Source organism: Pleurodeles waltl, chromosome 1_2, assembly GCF_031143425.1.
Source record: "Pleurodeles waltl isolate 20211129_DDA chromosome 1_2, aPleWal1.hap1.20221129, whole genome shotgun sequence".
Taxonomy (NCBI): Eukaryota; Metazoa; Chordata; class Amphibia; order Caudata; family Salamandridae; genus Pleurodeles; species Pleurodeles waltl.
Window position 1 is genome coordinate 714,718,553 of NC_090437.1, and position 18,266 is coordinate 714,736,818.

The window sequence follows — 18,266 nt, forward strand, 5'->3', positions numbered from 1 at the left end:
GACTTGGTTTTTGCTAGTTTATTATCTCTGCGCACTTTACCACTGCACATCAGTGCTAAAGTGCTGTGTTCCCTGTATAAATTGTATTGGTGATTGGGTTATCTCTGATTTGCATATTTGATTTACTATTAGGTCCTTAATAAAGTACACTAGAGGTGCCCAGGGCCTGTACATCAAATGCTATTAGTGGGCCTGCAGCACTGATTGTACCACCCACATGAGTAGCCCTGTAAACATGCCTCAGACCTGCCACTGCAGTGTGTGTGTGTGTGTGTGTGTGTAGTTTTGCATTGCCAAATTGACCTGGCATGTGTACCCACTTGCCGGGCCCAAACCTTCCCTTTTACTACATGTAAGTGAGCCCTAAAGTAGGCCCTAGGTAGCCCCTTGGGCAGCGTGCAGTGTATTTAAAAGGTAGGACATGTACTGGGGTGTTTTACACGTCCTGGTAGTGAAATACTGCTGAATTTGTTTTTCACTATTGCAAGGCCTATCCCTCCCATAGGTTAACATGGGACTTCCTTTAAATATCTTTTAAGTGCAGTTTCCCATTGGGAGCAGATAGAGGTCTGGAGGTTGTGGTCTCTGAACTCACAATTTAAAAATACACCTTTTGGTAGACTTGGTTTTTAGATTGCCTATTTGAAAACGCCACTTTTAGAAAGTGGCCATTTTCTTGATTAACCATTCTGTGCCTCTGTCTGCCTGTGGAATCTCTGTCTGGGTCAGTCTGACAGGTGGGCTGTTTGTGAATTCCCTCTAGACAGTGACGCAAAGGGGGCTGAGGTGTGTCCTGCATATTCAGATGAGTCTTCCTGGGCTAGAGTGGGGAGTGAAGAGCTGACACCTGCACCTGAAAGGGCTGTGCCTGTCTTCACACAATGCAGTTTTCAACCCACTGGAGTGTGTCTGGGGCCTGGCCAGTGCAAGGCAGGATCATGTGAACAACGTAGACTTTCATTTGAAGTTTGGTTACTTCAAAGGCAAAAATTTGTATAAGTAGTGGACCCCAAACCAGTGGCCCTTAGCCCTCCGCTACAGACTGCCTATATGCCACCTAAGAAAGCTCAACCCAATAGGGTGTCCAATTACTTCTACCACACTGCAACTAAAACTTCAAGCACCTTTCCCAACTTGTTGAGACCATGACCTTAACAAAGGATGACCTGCTGTCCTCCCTCCGGGACTTCAAGAAAGAACTCCAAGAGAAGCTGAGGGCTGACTTAGCCTCTGAGACCCTCAGGGCAGACATTAATACCAGACTTACTTTATTATAGGTTGATGTTGACTCGGTGAGGGCATGCACACTCGGTCTTGAGGCAATATGTCAGGAACTATATCAGAAATTGTCACCGTTGGCGACTGAGTGGGAATGCATACAAACACAATTGCAAACAGCTCTCCTTAAATGTGGTGATCTGGGGAACCACCCCAGATGAGACAACATCCCCATTCAAGATCTCGAAGAGGGAGTAGAGGGACCAGATCTGGAAGCCTGTGTGGTGGGCTTCTTCTTACAACTCCTTGGGGATGAGCGCGCGGATGTGAAATTGCGGAGTCCACAGTGTATGGCCCCCGCTACCTCAAGAAGGAAGATGTCCCCGGGATGTACTCATCAAATGCTAAAAAGCTGATTCTTCAATCAGCCTGAAAGCATGAACTGTTTGCATTTCACTGAGCCCCATGTTCTCTTTTCCCAGACATTGCTCCAGCCATTCTTGCGAGACAGCTCCAACTCAAACCTATAACAGACCACCTTCGCAAGGAACATGTTCAATACCACTGGACTTACCTCTTTGGCATAGTCTTTGAATACCAAAACAAGAAGCACCAATTTGCTGCCCTGGAGGATGTAGTAAACCTACTGGGACTGTCTTCGACAACTCTTCAGACCATTGGGGTTGAAGGAGGCGACATTCCTGCAGATGGGAGGCAGTCCTGGATCGGCGGTTCTTGGCAGACACAATGAAGGGGAAAGTGTACTGGGAAATATCATACCCTTTGGGGCTCTTCAGCCTACTATGATAGATTTTGGAATGGTCCCCAGACAGTGGACCGCTGTACTCAACAGGGGACGAGATGTATCGATCTGAACTACCTTGGGATGCCCCATGGGGTCAATCCCTCTCTGGATTCCGGTGACAGATGGTGCCACCCACCTGACTTAATTTACCTGGGGCACCATAAAGCTGCCAGCAGAACATGGCCATGGACATGGGTCATAGACCCCAATTCTCATGCGGTTTGCTAATTCTTCTTCCTATCTTGGCAAGCATTTGTTCCCATATTGTTTTAGTTGTTTTGATTTACTGTTGTTGCATGTGTGGAGATTAAGGACGGCTGGTGTGAGGGGAAGAGTGTAGGTCGAGGGTAGACCCTGGGATGACACAGACTGATAATAGTGGACTGGATAAGATGGCATTGTGACAGGCACTGGCTCTGCACCATATATCAAACATTTTACCTGCTTACCTAGTACCTATGGTTTTACACACGATCACCTGGAACATTAAGGGCCTCAATTCTCTGGCCAAATGCCATAAAATGTGGAAATATTTACTCGATTGTTGCTTTGATGTGGTGGTGTTGCAGGAAACTCGCGTTAAACGCAGTGAGGACCACAAGTTATAACATAAATCTCATCTACTGATTTACAAATCTTCGGTGACTACAAAACACAATGGGGTGGCCTTGGTCTTTTACTCATCTGTGAAATTCTATATAATGCCCCTTAAATCTTACAAAGAGGGGAGATTCCTTATGGTCAAGTTCCTTATTAGTGGCTGTAAATGCATGCTAGCCACAATTTATGTCCTAAACCCAGGCGGACTTCCTTCTCTCCTACCTCACTCTTCTGGAAGGATGTGTAGAGGGAGACTTGGTGGTACTGGGTTACTTTAACCTCAGCTGGGGCCAAGTCTTGACAGCAATCCGTCCCCATCGCATACACACCAGCACAATTTCCAACACAAGGACACAGGGGCTGAGGAAGCCTTACCTACTAGACACCTGGAGATCGCTCCACCCAGCGTTGCAAGATTACACATGATCATATATTTATTAGTTAGGTCATACAACACCCATCAATATATCAGACCATGCCCCAGTTTATCTTACATTAGACTGGCAGACCTAGAATTCTCCTTTCCGCAGTTTTCTGAAACCGCTAACACGTGATTGTTTCTTCAGAGACAAAATCCATAAGAGAATACTTTTAGACAAATGAACCCCAGGACACTAATTTGTCTACGACTTGGGATGCCTTTAAAGCAGTAATGCGGAGGAAATGTATTTCACTTATGTCCACCCTTACTCAGCATAAAACCTGAGAGAGGCTAGAGCTAGAGAGGAAGCTTCAGCAGGCTGAACAGGCACACAAAGACAACCCAACTTTACCCTTCAGCGTAATGTGACAGCTATTCTGGGGAAACGTAACGCCATATTCACAAACAGGGCAGAATTCACTTTATTGCTCCTCAAGCGTACCATTTATGAAAAGGGCAATAGCATAGGCACCCATTTAGCTTGGCAGCTTCGGGCTAGGAAGGAAAAGGAATACGTAGGCCCTATTCAGGGGGCAGATGGGAAAATACTCCACACTAAAGACGGTAAGGCAGGAGTGTTTCTATCAATTTACAAAACTCTCTATACTTCCGATTCTGTCATGGACCCTATACAACTGCAGTATCTTTTAGAGGGGACCCTCCCTAGAATCACATCTATGCAACAATAATTTCTAGAAGAACCTGTTACTGTGGAGGAGGTTCGGAAGGTGATAGAGTCCCTTAAACTGCACAAATTTCCAGATCCTGATGGGTTCACTGCTCAGTTTTGCAACCCATTTAGCTGAGACCTTGTGCCATATTTAACTATCCTGCTTAACTATATAGCTGAAACTCAAGTGGTAACCCCCTCGGTGGCAGAAGAGCTGATATCCATCATTCATAAAGTGGGGAAATATCCCAACCAATCTAAATGTTAGGGCAATTTGTCAGTATCTCAATGCGAAACTGTACACTAAAATACTTACTAATCGGTTGGAGAATATTGTGTCTGACTTGATTCCCCCTGATCAGGTTCATCAAGGGACGCCAGACCCACAACAATTTAAGACGGGTGATCCACCTGGTTGAAATAGCAAACAAAAAGCAGATCCCAGTGGTGCTGCTGGCAATAGACACCGAAAAAGCATTTGACACGGTCGACTAGAGCTCTCTCTTCCATACCCTCTGCCACTTTCGTTTTGGGGAAAAATGTATATTGATGGACCAGGCCAATTATGCTCACCCTCGCTTCTGACTACTCGTGAATGTGGCTGTAGCTAACTATATCTCATTAGAACAAGGTACCAGACAGGGGTGTCCCCTTTCCATTAATTCGATCTAAATGACAGTATTACTTAGAATCTTGTACTTCTTCTAGGCTCTTCCTATAGATCTAGATCGTGACTTCTTTGATCTATGTTCAATGCTTTAATTTCGCAGAACAGTAGAGCTCTATTACCACATAAACTGCTGACCCTACCTAAGGAGACAGGAGGCTTAGCCCTTCCAAACTTCCCCCTCTACTGCAAAGCAACACAATTACAAGTGATAGTGGAGTGGTCAGATAGAGTCAGACAAACATTGGTTGCATATGGATAGGACGGTTTTGAGACAAACAATTTGGGACATTTTGTGGAAACCTAAGCCGGATCACCCGGCCAACATCTACTTCAGCACACCGACTGGAACAAGCCTGAAGGTTTGAAATGGGGTAACCCAACTATACAACATGATAACCTTCCCCTCACCCTACACTCCCAAACATTGCAATAAGGTTTTCCCGCCACCTTTCATCTAAGACCCTTTGAGGTGCGGCGTAAGGGAGGTTGCCTAACTATAGCCAACCTTTTTCTCGGGTGGGAAATTCTTACGTTTGACAACTGTCACCATGACTTTAACCTACCAATCACACAGCTCTATCATTACAACTAACTAAAACATTGGGTGATGCAGCCAGGGATGCAGCAGGATGCTACCAGGGATCTACTACCCACAGAGATATTTTTACGTCACCTAGGAGGACCCTAGGATGTAATTCTTCCTTGTACTTGCTCCTGGCCTCCTCTGCCAGTTCTGCTTCCCCTTGATATGTACATCTCAGGGACCGATTTCTAGGGAAACTACTCACTCCAGAACAATGGAAAAAGCCTTGGAGTGATATCCCCAAATTCAATAAATCACTGGGATTAAGAGAAGCACACTATTAGGTTCTTTATGATGGGTACCTATACACATCTAAACTACATAACATTTTTCCAGGGACAACTGATAGATGTTGGAGGGGATGCAGGCTCCTGGGAGTTTTTTGCCATATCTGGTGGGACTGCCCCTTGATACACCTTTGCTTGACAGAGATCATAGCCCAGATGAGGGAAACTTTGGGGTTCCCCTTACTGCATACACTGGGGTTTGTCCTATTAGGCTTACAAGATGCATTCCTTAAACACCAGACAACTGTGTATCGATCTGTCTTTTTGCTCTGTCTGGGAGCGGCCAAGGTGGTCCTTGGAAAAAATCTGAAGCACCCTCTTTTTCACAGTGGCATACCCATCTTTAGCATGGCCTTATTATGGAACAAATGATTGACATACAGACTCTCAGAAAAGTTTTAACCACGTATGGGGTCCTTTGGTGAGATATCTGGCCACAGGATTCCCTCTTTTCTCATGCCCCACATGTACTAGAGCGCTCCATCTGATTCAGTTGTAGAGATCCATGCCCTCGGATGAGGTCCTGACCATATACCACGCTAGGCTCCCATAGCTCCTTCGCTGTCACCCACTGCCACCTTTCGCACACTATCCATTTTTCGGTACATTCCACACATGCACATAGTTATGTTCCTTTGTTCCTACTATTTTGGGGGTAGTGGGGTGTTTGAAAGGCACGGATATGCTTGGTTAAGATGTTGAATTTTAACAGTTTAATGGTTTTCTTGGCAAAACCTGTACTTCCACGGACCTCTGTACATGACACTGTTCTGATCTTTGGCATCTATGATGCAAATGTGGTCTCATGTCTTACCGTTTTGCTCTGTATAACTTCTGTGCCCGGAAAATTAATAAATAAAGTTTGAGAAAAAAAAAAGTGTCACTGAAAAGAGCCTCTTTTGTTTTAGGAATAGACATTGCTTTTCATCAATTGATGATTACATTAAACAGCTTCTCCTCACTGAAGTCTTTAGGCGTAGTTTGGAAGCAGTGGCTCACTGAAGTCTTAAATGTGTAAAAACTGGTTTTGCTCAAAAACTGGAAATGCTCTTACATGTAGAGTGACTACTGATTGACACTGATCTTTTCTGTGATTTATTTTTTGTTAGAACTTCATTCTTCACCTCTGACAGACTGTAAATGTATGAAAAGTTTTGGGGCAATTTTCTTGTAATATAAGGATGGCTCTCATTCACTTCGGGGCAATTTACCCTAAAAGACTATGGGGCATATTTAAGAAAAATGGTGCTGCACACAGTGCAGTGTCACTTTTCCTGCACCCCTTAGCGCCCCCTTAACTCCACAATGTGTATGCCATATTTATAATACGGCACACCATGGAGGTAGTTGGGGACTAGCGTCAGAACTTTTGGTGCTAGTACGGCACTTTGCAGGATTAGCGTAAAAAATTCTGCTAATCCACTTTTAATGCCTGCTCTGTGCTGAAGAAAATGGTGCAAGGAAATCTTTTAGATTTCCTTGCGCCATTCTTTTGGCCCCCGTAACAGGGGAACTCCCCCTTTGCATACAATATGCCTGGCGCAGGCATAATGTAGCGCAAAGGGTTACAACATGGCACAATGCATGCATTGCTCCACTTTGTAAATATGATGCAGCGTTTTTGGCCTTCTAACGCCACATTAACGTAAAGAAAATGATGCTAATGTGGCATTGGAATGGCGGTAGAGGCTCTTAAATATGCCCTTATTTGTTCGTAGGTTCGCTTTGAGATATTGCTGTTCATTTTGCATTGCTATTTTACTGACGGTTGTTGCACTTTTGTCATCCTTTTATTCCTCATCTTTATATTACATCTAGTGCTACTTGTACTTGTTTGCTTAACTTGTTTAACTTATTAGAGATCTACACATTGTGGTTAATATCAAGTGCCTCTACTATTTGTTAATTGTAGGACTGCTTAAAGAGATCTATATCGCGTATTAAAAGTTAATTACGCTTATTTGCGTTCTCAGATGGGTGGAGTGTTTTAAGTCAATGTTTCTTTGTCTGTTTTTTCCTTTCCTTGACTGATGGAACTTTATTTTCTGCATGCTTTCTTTCTGCTTTTTCAGTGCTTTTGTCTAGGCACTTTGTTTGTGAGAGGAAGATATATGAACACTCATTCAAAGCAGAGAATAGCCTACAGAGCCTGTCACTCTTAGGGCCAGATGTAGCAAAGGGTTTTACCCATTCTGTGTCTATGGGAAAATGTGTTCGTACATATGGCCCTTAGTTCCTTCTCTAGAACTTTAAGGCCCATATTTATACTTTTTTAGTGCCGCATTTGCGTCATAGTTTGACGCAAAATCGGCGCAAACTTACAAAATACAGTTGCATTTTGTAAGTTTGTGCCGATTTTGCGTAAAAAAACGACGCAAATGCGGCGCTAAAAAAGTATAAATATGGGCCTAAATATCTGTCATCCATCTTCTCTCCTGCAACAAAAGAACCCCTGGGCGAGCTGATCGAGGTATTTTTTGGAGGAACTTATCCCTCGTTCCACGACCATCTTTGCAACACTTTCAAAATGTATTAAAAATGTATTTTTACCGAGCCTCTAAGCGCATTTAGGGCCATATTTATACTTTTTGACGCAAAACTGCGCTAACGCAGTTTTGCGCCAAAAATTTTAGCGCCGGCTAACGCCATTCTGAAGCGCCATGCGAGCGCCGTATTTATTCAATGACGTTAGCCGGCGTTAGCCGCCGGCGCTGCCTGGTGTGCGTTAAAAAAAATCACGTACACCAGGCAGCGCCGGCGTAGGGGGAAAATGGCGTATGGGCGTCCACAAATGGTGCAAGTCAGGCTGAGGCAAAAAAATCGCCTCAACCCGATTTGCGACATTTTTTTACGACGGCCAACCCCCATTGAAATGACTCCTGTCTTAGCAAAGACAGGAGTCATGCCCCCTTGCCCAATGGCCATGCCCAGGGGACTTCTGTCCCCTGGGCATGGTCATTGGGCATAGTGGCATGTAGGGGGGCACAAATCAGGCCCCCCTATGCCGCAAAAAAAAAAAAAAAAAAAATACTTACCTGAACTTACCTTAATGTCCCTGGGGTGGGTCCCTCCATCCTTGGGTGTCCTCCTGGGGTGGGCAAGGGTGGCAGGGGGTGCCCTGGGGGCAGGAGAGGGCACCTCTGGGCTCATTCTGAGCCCACAGGTCCCTTAACGCCTGCCCTGACCCAGGCGCTAAAATCCGGCGCTAATGCGTAATTTTTGCCTGGGAGTATAAATACGACGCATATGCATCGGAGTAATTTTTTAAGACGGGAACGCCTACCTTGCATATCATTAACGCAAGGAAGGTGTTCACGCAAAAAAATGATGCTAACTCCATGAACTTTGGCGCTAGACGCGTCTAACGCCAAAGTATAAATATGGAGTTAGTTTTGCGTCGAATTTGCGTCGAAAAAAACGACGCAAATTCGGTGCAAACGGAGTATAAATATGCCCCTTAGTGATTCTGTACATAATTCAATGCAGTAAGAGTCTTGCAATTGATGATAACTATTCAAATTACAGAGTTAACTATTTTGCAACAAACCTTGCATTCATAGTCATTCGCACTGTATTGTGTCGGGGTGATTCCAAATAGATAGTGCCTTTTCTTTCTTATTTATCTCTGTCAATTAAAGAATTACCATATTTGGGATGAGTTGCCCATTTCTGGTAGTTGAACAAAGTCAGCTATAATGTCTAGGTATACAAGCTGTTTGTTTCGCCACACAACAGGAGCAGCTGCTGTTTTCTCTCTCGCTGTCAGCAACTGTCAACTCAAGGAACCGTTAAAAAGCATTCCAGAATGCACATCTGGCTGTAAGGTTTTCCAACAGAGAGCACAAGCTCCGTTCATTAAACAAAACCACACAATATAACAGCAGCACAAAAATAAAAAGTCCCAAAGAAACACCCAAACCAGATAAGATCTACTACAAATACCTGGAACTGCAAACTAGTTACATACTGAAAAGTAACATGGGTAAACTGTTGTATGCAATTTAAGAGAAAAACTACTTAATGGAAGTCAACGACTGCAATAATATTTACAAAGCCAGGCAAGGGGCGATTTGTGGCATTTTGAATAGCTTTGTAAAAAAATTTAATGCAACACAGTTGCATGCGCTGCGTTACATTACGTTTCAAGCTGGAAAGCGTTCCATGGGTAGAGCATGGGTGTTTCCATGCATCCACCTGTGGATTTTAGCGCATTCCCAGATTCACTGAAGGTATTAAACCAGGGATTGCATGAAAATACTACTCCTTCCCCACATAACAAGGAGAAATATCTTTATTTCTCCTCGGTATTTCCTCTTTCCACGTGTGTTGCATTCTGCAGCACACACAGAAAGAGGAGAATGAATCTAAGGATTGTTTTTGTGCAGGAAGGCTTCTTCCAGCACAAAAGCAATCATACCCACAATGCAGGGATCCTTGTACTATGGTTTAAGGGTGACTTCATTGGCACTAGTCAGCTCACAGTGTGCCAGCAAAAGGAGAGCAGACATACTCCAAATCTTTGTAGATATGGGTGACGTCTGCTCTCTCCTTTTCATGCAATGCAGCACAGCAAATTTACTTGCTGCCCTGGGTTGCATGAAAGGTTAGATAATATGTCCCAAAGACCTTTTATTTGATAGGCAATTCGGAATTAGGTAATTTCTTAGGAGTGTCGTTCTCATCTTTGAAACTCAACCTGCCTTGTTGCTTTACTTGCCCATATTCTATCCAAGAGGAGATTCAGTGTTGGAGCTCAAAGTCCCATCTACTACATTCCCTACATGTTCCAAGTTCCACAGTGCCCATTCAATACCTTCACAGCATCCCTCGCCATATCACCCATTGCCATTTCCTCCTCATACTTCAACTCTCCCTTTTTCGCTTAATATAGTAGCTTAATACACCCAATATCCCACTTTTTAAGCACTGTGCTCAGGATAGGCATCATACGTCTTCTTGCTCCTCTTGTGCATTACAAGCACCCTTGAGGCCACTTTCCACACACACTGTGACACTAAATCATTAAACCAGGCTGGCCTCATCACATCTTGGGAAGCTCACATTCACTACATATTAAAGGGTGACCTGTGGTAGTGTGTGGGGCGTTCCTGTATGACCCGAGCTTAGACCTTAGCGCATTCATTAAAAAAAACTTGCTTGCCACTAACTACGTTATACACTTACTCACCAACCTATATTACCCTTTGGATGTAAGTAAGTGAACCTTTTTTGTTTGACCCCATCTTCACGCAAAAACGTATTCATTTTTGTCAAGGTAAATTGCAGCCCGTTATCCAACCATATTTTACTAGCACTAACTTCACAAGAAAAAACTTTAGTCAAGAATTGAATCACATTCCTTGTGTTAGGATGACTCACAAAGGGATCTTTCAACCATTTGGTCTTTGGCCCACCAAACTTGTGGCATATGTCTGAGCTAGGGGAAAAGCATTGGTAGTATCAAGGAAATCAAAATCCAATCTCTCCCAGACTTGATCAGCTATCTTTTTGTCTGCCCATGGTTGTACCCTGATTTTAAAACTCTTGTCAGACTGCCTATATACCTAAGGGATTTACAACCTGCTGCTCAATATCTCAATCCATCCCGTACACTTAATACTTAATACTTGTCAAATAACCTTTTCTTATTGAACATCATACTTAAGTCACCTTCATGCATGCCATTCAACCCCCTTATTCTGATCAAATGTGAACGTATCAGCTTATGACCCCTAAACAGTAATCCCCCCTCAATCAATATTTCTGTCTTCAATTTCCTGTACACTTTAAGCCCAACAGTATGGGTATTTTGGTTGGGCCAGCCCTGTTTAACCCAAATTATTGCCTTCTTTAGGCCACAGCCACCCTCCACAGTTGTTTTCCTCTCCTTTTCAGTAACACACCATCTATCCGACCATACTATACCAGTCCCAAAGTGTTCACTACCTTGAAATCATCAAAACAACCATCATCTGCCCCCCTTAGCAGCAATCTCAACAGACAATCTGTTTTCTTATTTACATTACCAGTAACATGCTCAACAACAAAGTTATATTCGAACAATTTAGAGCATGTGTAGTGGTCCTGCTAGAGCAAACATTAGTACCATTTAAAAAGTGTACAAAACATTTATGGAATTTGTTTAATCTTGTCCACCAACCACGTCTTGAATTTGTGAACATGCATTACATGATTTTTGAGAGAGCAGCTATAGGGTGGTCTTTCCTATCTTCATTTCCTGTGACTCAAAACCGGTACCTGCATTGAGGAACTCTTGATTTTAAAGAAGGCCTCTTTTTGCACATGTCCCAGATAAATTTCTACCTTCTGTGAATCAATCTCATTGATGGCTCTGTACATAGCAAAATGGTCCAGAAATTTCTTGTAGTAGTCTACCATTACCATGAAAACATGAGTTATTCTCTACTCACAGGTGCGGATGCTGATTCAGTGGCCTACGATAACCCTTGCCCTGAAAATATGTTTATCCTTTCTCAACTACAACCCTGTGCTCCTTGTCCTTTCCAGAATTCTATTCAATGATTCCACATATTCATCCGCAAGCCATACACCCGTAGACTATCTTGAAAGGTTAATACTCCCCTTATCCCTTTCAGCACATTCCCAATAGTGGCTAAAACACAACCACAGTGGTCACAATTCAAATGGCATCTTAAAAAATGGAAAGACTTTGGGGTGACAAATGGTGTCAAATGTTTTGAATTATCTGGTGATAGGCTGCACGCAGATCCAACTTTGAGAAAATACATACACCACTGATTGTACCAACCATCAGTTCAATGCGAGGAAACAGATGATTTTCAACCCACATGGCTCTGTAGAAACTCATGAGGTCAATGTACATACACAGTTACATTATATTTATGTAAAAATAATATAGGTGACAAAGTGAAATATTGATTAGTTTAATCACACCTTGCTCACAAAGAGCAATCAACATCATTTTGAAATCTTCCCTACAATGCAATAGCATTGCTCTCAACTTGTGCTTAATAGATAAAATCTCAACTTTGATGACTAATTCACATTCAGAAAAAAATCCCCTGTCTTTCGTCAAACACATTGTGGTTTCTCAAAATGTCTTCTTGTTAACTATCTCCTTTACTACTTCCTCTTCCATGTGTAACCAAAAGAATCTGCTGTTTGTGCATGTCTCAAACAGTCTTGGTGGTGCCATCCCAAAATATTAGCAACGCAAAAAGATGATAGACGAATACTGAACATTGTCAAACACTCACCCCCAGTCACAGATCTGGGTTAAATTTATCATTTCTTTGCTATTTTGCCACCCCAGTTCAGACCCACCCGTATGCAAGGCATGCTTGACCCTGCTCCCCATGTGAACAGTCCAGCCTGAATTGCCAAGCCAGATCCTCTCTGGATCAGAGACAAGATTCCTGGGACCAGTTTTGGGGTATCACCCCTCATCAGCCAAGCTAACTTGAATCCAGTGGCACAGTGAGCAAGAGACCCATGTCTGGGCATACCCTTCCCACATAGGCAACTACAGCAACACAAAAGAAATGACAGACGGAATGCTTAACATTGTCAAACACTCACCCCCAGTCACAGATCTGAGCCTAAATCGATATGTTTTTTTGCTCGCCATGCCACCGCAGTTTGGACCCAGCTATATGCAAATCCGTCTTGACCCTGCTCCCTAAGGAAACAGTCCAACCCAAACTGCCAGGCCAAGGCCTCCCTGGACCAGAAAGAAGCATCCTGGGATTGGTTTCAGGGTATTACCCCTCATCAGTCAGGCTAGCTAGAATCAGGTAGTATAGCGAGGATGATACCTACATCTGGATTTACCCTTCCCACTTAGGGAGACAAATGTGAAAAGAAAAGATGATGGACAGAATGCTGAACATTGTCAAACATCAAACACCACTTCCGTAGTTGAATAAATATGAAAACATGATGAACAAATGTGCAGTCTTGGGTTGTAAGTCATCATATGTCTCTGCCTTCTCATTACAAAAAAATGAAATCCCCCAGCAGCCTGTATCTGAGGGGTTGGTCCTCTCAAACATATCATTGCTTCTTGCCACATATTGAAGATCTATAATAAAGTTGTTAGTTTCGTAATGTATCTAGGAACCTCTGCAACAAACCCAAGAGGCAATAAAAGTGGGGAAGGTTCACATTTGTACTGAATAGTCTTAGAAATCATGTCAATTACTTTATCTCATAAAACCCTGTTTAACAGAACAATGCCATGCTAAATGGATGAGATCTGCCTACGAATTGAGCATCTAAGTAAGTCAGAATTACCCCCTCCCCCATGATTTTTACCATGTAAAATGTGTCAATGTTTCTGTAGGGAAAAACTGCCACATTCTGAGGTTTTGCACCATGGAATGGGGAAAATGTGGTATTGCAGTAACACTAACCATCCAAATGGTGCTATAATACTGCCACGTTGAATTCCATACCATACTTGGATAGATTGGTATTCATTGGGTGAGAATTTACCTTTGGATCATAGGGGAAAATTGAAATATGTCCCCCCTGTCTTAGAAATTGAGAAGTGTTGTAACTTGTCATCTGATGTATCGGTTCAGTGAGACTTGCATTGAGCTACCCTAATTGTGTTCTTTCTCTTTCAGTTTTGTGAGATGGTGAAAATGATCATCCGGGATCAGCGCAGTGTTCTTGCTTCAGTGTTGCTGGGATTGGCTTTCATGCTGTGTCTGGGCCTTGGACCTTCCACCACCCTCCCAAGCATCTTGATTCCTTTCTCACTGTGGATGGCTGGCTGACCGACCTGCCAAATAAGTTGATATGACTCTTGCCCCACATAAAATAAACTATGAAGCTGATGAAAATGGATTATGAACATTGGGGAAATCATGTGACCTGTTATTTTAAATGACTGTAGTCACATCTTTAACATGCACACAATTTAGAATGAGTATCTTACTGTGTAAGACACATGGTCGAAAGATCACCAAACCATTCTTTGTGAATTGCTACTTGTGGATAAGCTCCTTTTAACTTATAGACAAGAGGTGTGCTTTGTTGTGTCTTGCAACCACAAGATTTGCAAGTTGAAGATATATCCTACATTTGCAAGTCCTACTCAGTTTCCAGTTATTCTTGAGGCTGAAACTGGTCATCGGGTTTGTAAAAAAGCTAAAATGTGGCTGCTGAATTTGCCTTCACAGGGTGACTGCTGAAAATTGGACATATTCTTTACAGTACCTAGACAACTCAAAACAGGCCAAGTACCATCGTGAGTCAACAGCTCCTGCATAGGTCAATGCTGATGCAATAATGTGTATTGCTGTGTCCATACTTTGCTATGATGTTGCTATGTTCGCACTTTTACTTATTGTTAGAGAAGTTATATGATTTGTTTCTTAAAATCTAGTGATGTTGCAGAGCACTGATTATAGGCATTCAGGTTTTTTGGCTGGACATAAAAATTTTATGTTGACACTTACTTTTCTGCAATTCATTGTCCCACTGTGCACAATGAAGAGTATTACAAGAAGATAACAAAGAAAATCAATTTTATATGTTGTGACGGAGCTGGGTTTTCTATATTTTAATCTTCGAGTGTAATTATTAAATAACCCCTGTCATTGGTCGTATGGACATTTGTTTGTTGATGAGAAGAAATTGAAAGGAGCAATCATCTACATCAAAACCATTTAATGATAAGATCATGACAGGCTTCAGTACGGAGAATAAAGAGAATTTGTGTAAATTAAAGGGTTTTTAATAATCAATTGTTTAGTTTAATTATTTATTCAATAAGTATTAGTATTTTAAGGATCAATATCAGAAGTGAATGTTATCCAATAATTGATATTTCAATATAAGGAAGAATGTAATGTTCATAAGTATAATAGTTAATATTGTAATAATGCAACAATAGTGTTCCATAGAGGAATTTCCGTAATCTAAATTAAATTAGGTTGGAATAGATTTTAAGGTGTCAGCTCAGAAACTCGCTAATTAATTCTGATGAGAGAATAAGTGCATAAATTAAAGCCTTTGCACATTAAATAAAAATACTTACAAGCTGGAAAGTATTCTCAGCTATGAATCAGCAGACATATACTGAAACAGGAAATGGGCTCAAAGCAATCTCCCATGAAGAGAGATATGCCCTCAAGGAACCTAGAGATCGTTCTCCAGCAAATGTGAGTGACGGAAGCCCCCTTCTAGTCTAGGAAAGCACACTAATTTAAACATACTATGTTACAGATGGAAACATGTATCCCTTCCTTCGCTAACAACATCCACTAGGATTTAAGTAACCCTTGGGAGTAGGTAAACTCCTCAGTTTCTCACATATTTGCAATGGGCCACAGGCACAAGTCCTCAAAAACATACTTCATTCACATTTTGCAGTTCAGATAGTTCTTCACATGAATCATCCACCTGCTGTCTCCGTTCTTCCTGTTGAAAGCCTCATTATCAATTGCCTCATACAAAACAAATGCCTATTCACTAACAACAGCTCAATGTTAAAACAGGCGCTTTATTGTTAACGTGAAATTTCTGTTAATATGGTATCAGTATTTAGGCTAACGTAAATCAGTACAGTATTAATTCTTTTTTATACTTATAGCACTTAAATATGGTTGCTTACTGTAAATTTATAAAACACAAAGCATGTGCTTTTTAGCATAGAATCTTGCACTTTCCAATTGAATGCACTTTCATTTGTAATATGAAGATATTTGCTGGGTCAGTTGTGTTAGCTCCCCTATTTTCATAGGTTTTTGGGATGCATAATATGCTCTATTTTTGTCTGCCATTTTTGCCTTCATCCTGTTAGTGATTAGTCCTCAGATTATTTGATGGGATTAAATCCTATGCACCCTTGGTGTTCAGCCAAAGGTATTCATAAGAGGTTTTCACTGTTTGGTAGTATTTGTCATTGATAGCAGTGTTGCCTTTACACCTAGTCCTTGATGCTGGCTTGATAGTGTCCCTTATGAAGTGTCTTTGCTGCCATTCTCAGTTACGGAGAACGATTTCACTAGTTCTAGTTTTGGCATAGGTGATCTTCATGAGCATGCAAAGAAGAGTAATAGACATCCAAAATAAAATGATGCCTTCCTGTTCTTGAGGAGAAACAGCTGTCAGCGCAATTTATCTGATAGACCTCAGGAAAACTTGAGATGAGAACTGAAAGTAAAGCGCCAGTGAAACACAGAATAGGCAAAATAGAAAGACTGATCGTCCAAAGAAATGCCTTTGGGAGAAAGTTGATGCTTGAAGACCTAACCCCATGTGACGGACAGTAGAGAGTGTTAGACTGGACACTGGTCCGGTAGAATGGTTGGTGCGGCAATATGGAACCAGAGTTTTGTCTGTTTTATGACACCAGTGGGCAGCTAGTCCACTCTCCTTTCAGGAATGAGCACCCACAAAATCTGTGATATTTAAATCGGAATAAATGTGTTTTGTTCAAAGAAAATTGTACTACAAATTTTGAATCACTTGCAAGATCATAAGACGCACCCTTTAATTGTAAGTTGTAAGTTCATAATCAATTTACATGTATAGAGACTGGTGTACTATGAACTGAATTCAATTATCACGTGCAAGAGCTTGAGCTTGAAACAGTCATGAGATCAAGAAAACAGAGTAACGTGTTTATTGATAATTGGGAAGTGGGCCAGGCCTTCTAGGGTGCCGAGTTCAATTTTGTTATCAACTATTAGCCTACGAATGTGCTCTTGTGCCGCCACACTGATGTCAACTGAGCATCTTTCCCTAACCAAGCGAGTTAGTGAATACCAATGAAGCAACCAGAGAAATGTCACGAGTCAAAAGATGAAGCCCATAGCAATGAGAACAGCAGTCATTCAGACAGTACACAAGCTGAATTGTTGCTTTAAAGCTAGGAGTCTTCATCTCAGTGCTGTATATTTAAGGTGAAGATAAATGATTCCTTTTACATTTTTGCCAATAGGAGGTTTACAACTCCAGAGTGGAAATTTAGTATGTTGACTGAACAATATGCCTTCCTGATATATTTTAAGGGATTTGCTACATTAATGAGAATCTCATAAATCGAAAAAACAATGTGGTACTTAGTAACTGTCCTGCGGCTTGTTCTTCTGTTTTTGATGGCGCTCAAGGCCTGTGCTCCAGTATGCCTTAGTATGCAGAGAACCATTTGGGCCTAAATTAAAGTTTACACCCGGATATATGCATACACGAACACTAGCTTGGCTCACTTTACCACTAAATTGTAAAATCCAGGCAGGTTTTCAAGATATTCTCAATGGATATGCTTGAGTCATGTTTATATGTAAAAATACCAGCGAAGGTTATTTACACATTTGTTATGCCATTCTGAAAATACAGCTGGATTTACTGTGCGATAGGTCTTTGAGCCCAGCCCTATGTGGCAACGCCTTTTTAAATAGTTTCTTCATATTTTAAATTAAACTGCATGTGCATATTTACATCAATGCGGCGTGATGCAACACATAGGCCCAGATTTACTAAAAGTTCACGCTATGAAGAAAGTCAGGTTGCTGCACTATGTTGTGTGAATGGGAGAAAACAGAACTGTCCCATATTTACAAGGCTATAGTGCAATTCTTCTCTCTCCTAGTACTGGCTCACATTTGGCTGATTGTGCCAATGCAGGCACACTTGCTTTATATTGCAAGGGTACCTGTGTTAAGGTCAGGATAGCAGAATGCAGCACACATGCAAAGATGAAGTAACGATGAGAGCTAAACATATTTCTCCTTATTACGCAAACCTTGGGTAGGTGCCCCATTCTGTTGCAAACCCACGTTTGCAAGTCTTTAGTGAGTATGTATTTGTGTCAAAATACATGGGTGGATGCACAGGAATGCCAATACTTCACCCATGTAACACTTATTTGAGGCAAGGTAAATCAAGGCAGCCCTATGTGCTGTGTTGCTTTATCTATTTTTTTTTGTTACAAAGACACGGAAAGCCATGCAAATCGGGCTTTTTGTGGCTTAGTAAATATCAAAATAGATGTTGA

At 41.9% G+C, this 18,266-nt stretch overlaps 1 protein-coding gene across 1 annotated transcript in view; it reads left to right on the forward strand.

Annotated features, from left to right (window-relative positions):
• The window catches only part of LOC138303657 (lecithin retinol acyltransferase-like), a 66,261-nt gene extending 51,252 nt beyond the window's left edge, over window positions 1–15,009 (forward strand). The window contains exon 2 of the mRNA XM_069242964.1: window positions 13,885–15,009. Within this exon, the coding sequence (XP_069099065.1) occupies window positions 13,885–14,037 (153 nt within the window). The 3' untranslated portion in view covers window positions 14,038–15,009. The remainder of the gene's footprint in view (window positions 1–13,884) is intronic.
• Window positions 15,010–18,266: the final 3,257 nt, after the last annotated feature.